Raw genomic sequence first — 10,147 nt, 5'->3', positions numbered from 1 at the left:
CTGTCTTTTAATGATAAAATCAGTTATCCTGTGCTTCTTTCAGAGAGCTCAAAGCGACCCACATAGTTCTTTCTGTTTTTATACTTTTATACTATAGGTTAGGCTGAGAGAATGTTGCAGCCCAAGGTTGCTAAGTCTAAGTGGGAATCTGAACACAGATTTCCTCGGAAGCTAAGCAGGTTTTCTAGTGATGCAGAGTAGGATATCAGGCAGCTGGATCGTCTATTGCCCTCCCACAAAAGCAGAAGTAAGTTGTGCAAAATAAGCCTTGATAATGCTTAATTTTCAAGAGTCTCACAGATTTTAGCTTTTCTTGATGCAGCATTCATATTAACTTGAGCATGTTGCTTCAATGTTAAAAAGCATACAGAGCCCTGTCTATGAAAGCTCAAACCCTTGTTTAAGCAGGAAGATGTACAATAGCACAGTGCTGAGCTGTGCACAGAAATAGGCTCAGATTCTATAACGCTGAAGAGTACAGTGGAGCAAAAATAGTTCAATTGTGATTGGATACCACAAGGAGACACTAGATCAATGTCACATTGGCAGGTCTAGTCTGCAGCAAGCAGTTGAAAAGAGAGATAAGGGAATAGGTACAGATACTCACTGCAGGTCCAGTATTGCTAGATGAGCAGTCTCTCCCTGGTCCCACTTGGTGTAACAATCAATAAATAACTATGCAACAAGAATCCCACGCCTGGTCAGTGCTGCAGCAGAGGTGCATTTATCACCAGATACAAATGCATTATGTGCTCATGCCAATTGTCCTTAGCATTTTGGAAAAACTGTGTCTCAAGTTAAATGCATTAATAAGGACACACCTTAAATGTTTTAGCCCCAAATGCTTAAAAAAGCCGTTCGTGCAACCACATTGGGCCTACCTTTAGAGAATGCTGTGAGGGTGAAGATGGCCCCAGATACACTTTGGCACCAAATGATACCCCTTCGCACATAGTAAAAATGTCACAGTCAACTTCATTATTGACTATTTTTGCTCTCTCTGCTCATGGTCCCCCAAACTGTGCTGACTGAGGTGTTCCCTACCTAATGGTAAGGGACAGAAGGATCAACAGTGCAATATATGCATAAAGTCTTTTTAAAGACTCAGCAAAACGTCACACCAATGTGAAGATTGAATGTGAATAAGGGATCTTTTGCACAGCTGCTGTGGAACACAGTAGCTATGCAAAAAACCACAGGTGATACTCTGGTTCCCAACCTATTGCCAGGTGGATGTGGATACAACACTGCAGGTGCTCGAGAGACGAAAATCTGCATTATGTTAGCAGTCGGTGTTTCTGCCGCAGTGTGCATGCTTCCATTCAGCTTTCTCACACGGCACTCTCGGAAACTTTTCCTCTGGTAACCACATGCCTGATGGTTGCGTGAAGAGGCCCTGAAACACACGTGGCAAGTGCACGTCGCAGCAAGTGTCTGAATACGTCAGGAAAGCACAACATGAAAGCTACCAAAAAAACCCTCCCAACTGTGAATGTTACGCTTAGTGCTAAAGAACTCAAAGCAGTGCCTTGCCAGCATGGCAGCATAGGAGTGGTGCTGATACATAGGAAATAAGCTAAGAACCGAGGAATTTAATTATGCAGCATGTTAAACTGCAAAATTTGTTGGAGTATATATATCTAGATGTCTAGTTATTCAGGGAAAGCTTGGAACAAAACGTCCTTGGTCTTTCTTTTCTCTTTATGGGACCAAAAGCACTGTCCTTTTCTTTGATCACAAACTGTGACTTGACTGTTTATATTTTTAATATAGGAAAACATTTTTTTGTTTTTCATGTGGGTGACCCCTCCTTTTGTTATATAAAAATGCACTTGAAATATTGTGTCTGTGTTTTTTCTTCTTCCCTGGAATCACATCTCTGCAGTTTCTTTCAGTCTGATCATAGAATGGCAATGATACTGAACTCTGTTGATTGTTTATATTTACTGTATTATATAATGGGAATACTATATAATGGGAATATATGCAATATATTCATAGAGTTGGAAGGGACCCCAAGGATCATCTAGTCCAACCCATTGCAATGTAGGATTTATTTTTGCCTAACATGGGACTCAAACACATGGCTCTGATATTAAATCTCGTGCTCTACCAGCTGAGCTATGGGGAGAGCAACCCATGCCCCTGATCCGCCGTTACGGAACTTGTTCAGATGGGGTGGAGGTGACCCCACACTGGGGCTCTGGCTTGAGGAACTCTGCGGTTTGTTGGGGGAGCCTTGTCAATGAGGAGCACCCCAGTGTGCTTCCCAAAATTGCACGTGTTGGCATCTCTGGCAGCGTTGAGGGAGGCCCAGCACAGGATTCTGTGTGGACTGCTGCTGTCAAGTGAGGGCAACAGACCTGATTTGGAACTCTCTCTTGCTAGACTGGAAGCTGGCACTGCAAAGAGATACTTTCCCCTGTCCTGCCTGGCCAGCATGAGTAGTAGGGTGTAGCAAAAGACCGTCTTGAGAGCACCAGGCTGGGCTGGGAGAAACAACCAGAGCTATGCATCCCATGTTTACACCACATTCTGTCGCCTACCTAACAGAGTTCAAGCTGTTTCTTATTTGTAAAACACTGTAGCTTCTGCCTTTTGATGCGTTACTCGTAGCCCTCATGACACAAAACATCTCCCCTTGAATTCGTGCTCATCAAGATCTAAGGGCACAGGGACATAAAAACTCTGGAAACAGTTGCTATACAATCGCTGAGCTTGCATCCCTCAGACATTTCGGGGCGATACCAAGAAAGGTGGCTGAGATTAAGAAAGTAACCAACTATTGAGACACTGGGTGCCGTTGGCCATTAACAGGAATTTCTCTATGGAATTACTGGTGGGAATTCCCACCCGTAGTCAGGAAGAATAGGGAAGAGTGGCCAGTTCACACTGTGAATGACCCCCCAGAGAACTAAATTTGGAGAACATTGAGCCAACTGCTGCATTTTAGGAACAATGTAGGGCACCAACTTCACAGCAATTCTCACATTTTGCCTTTTCAATACGTGTTGTTTTTATTTATGTGTTTCACTTATTTTGCTAAAAATATAAATAAATTACAAAATACACCAAAGCCCATATCGGTCCCTATCCACATAGCTTTCTGTCTTAACACAATGAGATAGCCAAGTAACAGCATGTTAACGGAATGTTTAACATTATTTTGCTTCCTAGGTGTCGTACTTGTCTTTTAGATTTTATCTCTGAACAGGGCAGGAATTTAGGCCTTTGCATCACAAAATAAACCCTGTTTGCTAAAAGGAGAGCATGGGCAAACCATATGTATGGCAGTCCCTTTGCACATGCTTCCTGGCTCTTCTTCCCCTCCCCAATCAGTTGTCCTTTTAAAATGGTTTCACAATCAAGTTCAATTTATTATTTGCAGATAGGAAAATATTGGGGGCACTCCAGCCATTTCCTGTAACAACAAACAGATGTAAATACAGAAGTAAGGAAGGAGAAGAAATGGGTCAAGGAGGAGCCCCCCCCTATCAAATTAGGCACCTTCTTTTTAGGAAACTAGTGAGTGACTTTCCTTCCATAGAAAATACCTTGATATACATTTTATATAGGGGAAACCTCTGCAAAATGGTTAGCGCTAAAACATACTAAAATTTCATGGGAAGGTTCGGGATAGTTAAGATTTGGTATTTTAAGCCCCAATCTGAAATACATTGGGCAGTTATTATTAGTCCCACAAAAGGAAGTTATAAGGAGTGAGACTTTTGTCTATGAAGCATAATTAGGACACAGTGTTACTTTACAGACCCAAAGCCAAATTTATAGACAAAACATATCAAGCCCCCATTTACAACGGCAGTTTAAAGCAGCATTTAGTTCATGCTGAACACATGCCAAGTGTGTTCAGTCTGCCACTGGAAAACTTTTGTTTGGGGTTCTTTCACCCATCATGTAAGAAGATTAGTTCTTTGGTTTTAGTGCATGCCATGCATTTAGCTGGAATTAACAATTTATGGTTGAATTATCAGAGGTCTACTTAATCAAGAAACCTGGTCAAGGCAATGTTGTCCAAATCACTTCTCACTTTGGAATCTCTTCTGTGCAATACATTGCAAGCATAAAAAAAGTAGAAGCACCAATTAAATTTCTTCTGCATGAGGTGTTTTGGCCTTAATAAATCTTCTAATTTACATATCTTCCTGATGTTATGGAGCGCGAACTGGGAAGACTAAAGAAGCTACAGAAAGAACAAGAGAGAATCAGTGTTTAGCTTGCATGTTCACTCAGTTACATCAAGTGTATAGCATTAAACCACACGGTTGCAACTCAAGGAAATATAGAAGTCCAGTTATATGCATGGAAATTCCTACCGTCTTCTGTTTAAACCCTTCTAAGGGAGATATGTAGTCACTACCATTCTAGACAGATAAAATATAAAAGGGGTTTGATAGTACAGCAACAGCTAAGCCATACTGCACCCTACACTTAGCATCTTTCATATGCAAAAAAAACTTTCATAACTAACCTGCTCCCAATGATTCGAACAGATTTAAAAAGAACTAATGATTTGAACAGATTTACAGAGATACAACTAATGATTTGAACAGATTTAAAAAGAAAGCAAATACAATTAAAGAACCTGAATAAAGCTTGCGGATCAATATTGCCGCCTGGCATCCTAGATCAGCCTCTGGGCTGTCAGTGCCCCAACAGGGCCCATCAGGCAGCTAGGTGTGTAAGCCTTCATTTTAATTTCCCAACATGATACAGCACTGGGCACTCTGGGAAATAAAAATGGCAGCAGCTGCTGCTGCTGCCGCCACCACCACTGCCAAAAAAGCCTGAGGGGTTCATCAGTATAACCGGCATATCAGAATGCACTTTGCCCCCATATCTGGAAGCAGCCTTGAGCAACTCTGTTGAACGCTTCACTGACACATTTGGCCATGATCTGGTTTCAACTTGCGAAGCTTATTGCTCATCTGCCCTTCCCACAGTTCTCATCACTCATTGGAATATAGCATAAGGAGTGCCCAAAAGAAGTCAACTGGCTCATCTATTTCTCCTCGCCTAACTACACATACAAAGTCTATATGCAAAACCATTAATTTGCTTTTACTCTTTCCACCAAAGACGGAAGGATCCATGGCCCGACGGACTACTTTATCAGACTGTAACCAGCTATTTGACCATTCTGCCTTTTTTTGTCCTCACTTGCCACATGATGTTTATGACTCTTAAAAGAAGATCAAGCCATGCCCACTCCAATATTTAAGACACCATGGTAAGACTTAAGAAGGCAAGTCCCATAGGTAAACTCTTGAGACATTACATTGTAAAAATAAGCAAAAGGTGACAAGTGTGGGGAGGTGCACTGTGCATTTGGGAACCCTATGAGATCTAGGTTCCTACACACGCAGGAAGCTGCCATGGATACGGAAGGGAACCTGCTTCACACCGTTCTCCTCCATGGTTGAAGGGGCGAAGTTAACATGTTTGCCCTTTCTTCCCCACCCCCAAACGTGTATTCCTTATACTGAATTGCAATACCTGTAGCAACTGTGATGCTTCAGAAGCAATTCAAAGTTCAATTACTCATGCTATCATTGTAAAAAAAAAAAAAAGACATTACTCAAGAAAACTTCTATGTCTGTTCTATAGATATGTTTTTCAGGTGTTGTGAATGACGTGTGGAATCTCTTGGACCTGTACAAAGTACATGCATCTTCCACTATAACTTGAAGCAGTCGATAGAAAACACATTGTCACTACTCAGCATCCATTTGAGTGGGCCTGCCCTGCGTACAACTCAGGCCCTTTTAAAGTGAAAGAAGGAAACAACATCTGGTGGACTATATGTTGGATGCCCTAGTTTCTAGGTATTCTCACCGCCCGTTGGTCCCATTTTTATTAGCTGGCTCATTGTGAAGAAGCAGATTTCATGCAAGCATCCTCACTTGTTCTGCCCCAACAACTGCAAATTTGAAATTCTACTACATTAGTTTCTTTTACCTGTAAAGGAAAGGCCTCTTCAGATTTATGTTGCCAATGCATTCCATAATTCAGAGTTAGAACTATTATCATGGGAAGTCAATGCTGATAATACATGACAATGCAACTTCCTTAAACTTCTCTCTAACCAGATTATTCCTTGCAGACGCCATGCACATTAGGCACTTTGCCTCATGTCCAAGCCAAACCTCATCTCCCTTAGATTTAACCAGAAGTGAAGCCTTGTGTTTATTTTGAGCAAGTTTGGCCTTATAGCATTATGCTGCGCCATCTTGACAATTCTGTAAAGAACACGATAGCCTTTGATGTATACCAGAGCAGGGTAACAAATGTGTGAACTTCCTCCACCCTTAGGAGCAAAATGATATATAAGTATGTAATGTCACCCAATGCAACTGTTTTAAAAGCCCAGACAAACCCTAATTCCAAGTGTTTGTGTATGTAAAAATGGTCTGGGCCCATTGAGATCAGTGAAATTATGGTTTCATCTCACCAGCTTAAGGGGATGGTAGAGCAGAGCCTCACATGCAAAATGGATTTGTTAAATTATCCCCCCCCCCATTATAGAGGTCTAATTGATATATGTTGAAAGGAATATATATATATATCAAAATAAAAAGACCAGAACTCAAAATAAAATGTAACATTTAATAAAAAGAAAGAAGTACAAAGGAAACTGAAAAAGTGAAAGCTTAAAAAAACTTGTAAAACAAAAATGAGAGTGACATGTTAGCAATTCATGAAATCAGTTCCATAGGTTTTCCTGTTGCCTCCTTCTAAGTTTCATTCAGTACGATCTTCCAGGTGGAAATAACTGCTTTGCTCCAATCAAAATATGCAAACTACAAAATGAATAGTCATCTAAAATATGCAAGCTTGAAAACAGAAAAATATGCATGTTCACTGGAAAGTGGTCTTTCCATTTGTCAAACTACATACAGAACGGAGAGATTTGAACAGATTGTTGTCTTCCTGTTTTTCTTACCTCACACATAAGAGGTGAATCTTCAAGCTTAGTTTTAAGAATTAATTTAAGATTAGTGTCACATTGTAATAACCAGGAACATATTAAATAAGAAATAACATATAGAACCTACTATATGCAATTTGGTCTCATACAAAAAATGAATAGTCAAGTACTACCCCAGCTGAGAAAAATGATACTGGTTTCTACTACGGAAGACTATTGCAGAAAGTTTAACAAAGAGACTGAGGCCAGCAAATATTGAGGCCAGTATTTCACTAAAAATGACAAAATGGTCAGCACAACATAAAGGTACAAACACACACACACACAAATACATACATACATACACACATATATATATAATTGTATTTAATATATTGTTACATACATTCTGAATGTCTTCATCAGAAATATATTGCCATTATGGCCATGTGTCTACATGTTTTATCTTTTTATTATTGCTACCACTTTTTCATAAACTTTCAAATAGGGCTGAAACAAAGTGATTGCCAGAAAGCCAATCCGAAAGAAAATATTTGCATAGATGATCTTGCTGCCTTATGCAACTGCTGGAAAACTTACCATGCTATATTAGTTTGCATATCTGATTTTAAAAACCACACCTTTATTCTACAACCCTGCAGCCTTGTTCATATTAATTAATTTCCAGGCTCATGTGAAATCTTGTTTTCATACAAGTGAACATGGTTTGCTTTTGCAACTTTATCTGATCGTGTGTCAGGATTGTCATTGTGTACATAATGCAGCATATTTGATCCTGCGCACAACCATTCCCCCTTCCTTACTATTTTGAAAGCTAGTATTTTTGAAAATATATTTAGCTTAATAGAGGCACAGCCTTTTTATTTATTTATTAGATTACTACAAATGCCTAAAAAAATGGTTAACTATCCACTATACCACCATTAGGTGGGTCTGCTATTAAACAGTACCAGTATAATTTTTTCATGAGGTTTTTACAATTATCAAGTAATACTGTAACATATTTTTTTCAATATATTCAGACGTTGTCCTTTTAATAGAAAAACAAACAAACAAGACAGGGTTTCAGTATCTGAGCATGTGTAATGGGCTTCTGCGGGAAAAGATGAGGAGCCTTAGACCCGGACTGTAGCTAAATGCTACTTTGAGACAGGCAAGAAAAGATGCCTTTTTGCTGTTTTAAAAATTAAAAACCGGCTATGCTACAGCACCGAAGAGAACTGAAGTGGAAGGTTAAATTAATTCCATAGTGAAAAAGAGATGTGAACTGTCACTTAACATTACACAGAGATGGGTGGTGGTGGGGAACCGTGTGACCCCTGGCTTGCCCATGTCTCCCTGTGGGTGACAGGTACATCCCAGGTTTGCACAACACAGCAGAAAAGAACTGGCAGGAGACTCTCAGGCTGTGTACACATTATTGGCTTAAAACGCAAGGTGGTTGTTCTTTTTCACTGTGTTTCAAAACTGCATTTGCATGCTGTTGTACACACCAGCGTGGCTTGGTATATTTAAGTCTCCCACTCAATGTTCCCACCTGAGGTTGGAGACAGGGAAGGGATTCTTTTACCCAATGAGCAGTTCTCAGTTCAGATCGAAGCTGGCTTGGGAGTGGGGGCTGGGGGCTGGGGCAGGCAGGAATAAAAATGCAGTCTTCCACAATGAACTACAGACTAGATAGATGCAGACTGCGGCGAACTTTGTGCGCCCATGGCTTCCCAAACCAATGGTGGGAGCACACTGAATGCAGAGGAAACAGGAACGTGTACACAGCCTTAGTACATCTTCCATCCTCCCGTCTGTATTTCTCTATGCAAACAAGCTCTTACAGCTAGCTGTGAATATGGGTTTTCTCACCAAAGCTTGTGAAAAGAATAAAATGTGATGTTCAACAAAATTGTGGAAGTTCATAGATGACCTGAGAAATCTTTGCTCTGCAGACCTGATTAGTGTTAATCGGGCCATGCAACTCGTTTTTCCTCACTACAGGGAGATCTGCTGGACATGGAACTTTGCCATTTTCACTTTTAATTCATGAAGGTGTCCAACATATATCTGCATCCCCACCTACAGCAAGCAACCCTGCTGGATCTCAGGGTTGCCTGTCTGGCAGGCCGAGATGCTCCTAATAGTTGCAATCATTTCACAAGCCCTTGTCTCAAATGCATCCTTCCACAAAGCATGTAGCAAAAAGGCATGATACATTTGGAAAAGCAAATCATGTTAAGTAGCCCTCTTAATTTCATCTAAAGGAGGTTTTTTTTTGTCAACTCATGTGCATGAGCTTGGCTAAAGACTGTAAATCCGCACAAAGACATTGTCTTAAAAATATTCACATCTAGGTGTTTGCAGGATTACTTTAACTGATAGCTGCCTAGGGTTCAAGAAGTACAGGGAATTCTTTCTATCAAAGCCATTTTTACTGATTGTTTCACAGCCACCACAAAAAAGGAGAACATCTCCTTTCAGCTACTGAAATATCCAAATCCTGTTTGTTTCTACAGTCATTTTAGGACAGTCAAAATCAACAGGTTTTAAAAAATGGAAGCAGCATAAAAGGCAGAATTAGCATCCAGAGTGGAGATGGATGCAGAGTGATTTATAAACATTAACTGCAATTTTCTAGATTCTACTTTTGATTATGGAGTTGTATTTTATTTTATTTATTATTAAAAATAATAAGTTTGAGGATGAACATCTACTCAGGCAGGAGCATACACTAGTGAAAGAAAAGGAATTACACTTCTCAGCCATAATGTGGTGTACAGTGAAAATAAGTCACCTTAAAGCTACTGTTTAATAAGGAGTTGCACTTCAGCAACATAATATAAATAGAAGAACAATATACAAGATGTTTGTCTTATTTAAACTGCACACTAGTGTGCACGTTATGAAGCAGAAACTGCTTTCTTCAAATAATAATTTTAAAGTGTCACTTCAAACTTGTAACACATTCAGATTGCAATTTTTGTTAAAAATAAAATATTGGTGATATTTAACCTAAAATAAATTTGAAAAATGAAAATAAACAGGTTTCCAAAAGAAACTTTTATATGGAACTCTTTCATCAAGATTGCATTTTTAAAAATGTATTAGATTTGGTTAGGGCCATTTTATAAATAGATAGTAATTCATTGGGTTTAAAACAAATTAAACCCCTGACATTTCAGAACTAGCAACACGAGTATTTTCCACAGGGAA

At 39.6% G+C, this 10,147-nt stretch overlaps 1 protein-coding gene across 1 annotated transcript in view; it reads right to left on the bottom strand.

Moving 5' to 3' along the window:
- Nucleotides 1-4,026: 4,026 nt before the first annotated feature.
- The window catches only part of SEPTIN8 (septin 8), a 47,560-nt gene continuing 41,439 nt past the window's right edge, over nt 4,027-10,147 (bottom strand). Inside the window, exon 10 of the mRNA XM_033140046.1 lies at nt 4,027-4,201. Within this exon, the coding sequence (XP_032995937.1) occupies nt 4,147-4,201 (55 nt within the window). The 3' untranslated portion in view covers nt 4,027-4,146. The remainder of the gene's footprint in view (nt 4,202-10,147) is intronic.

This window comes from Lacerta agilis, chromosome 2 (assembly GCF_009819535.1).
Source record: "Lacerta agilis isolate rLacAgi1 chromosome 2, rLacAgi1.pri, whole genome shotgun sequence".
Lineage (NCBI taxonomy): Eukaryota > Metazoa > Chordata > Lepidosauria > Squamata > Lacertidae > Lacerta > Lacerta agilis.
Note: the sequence above shows the minus strand (reverse complement) of the source record. Positions and strands in the feature narration are given on the sequence as shown.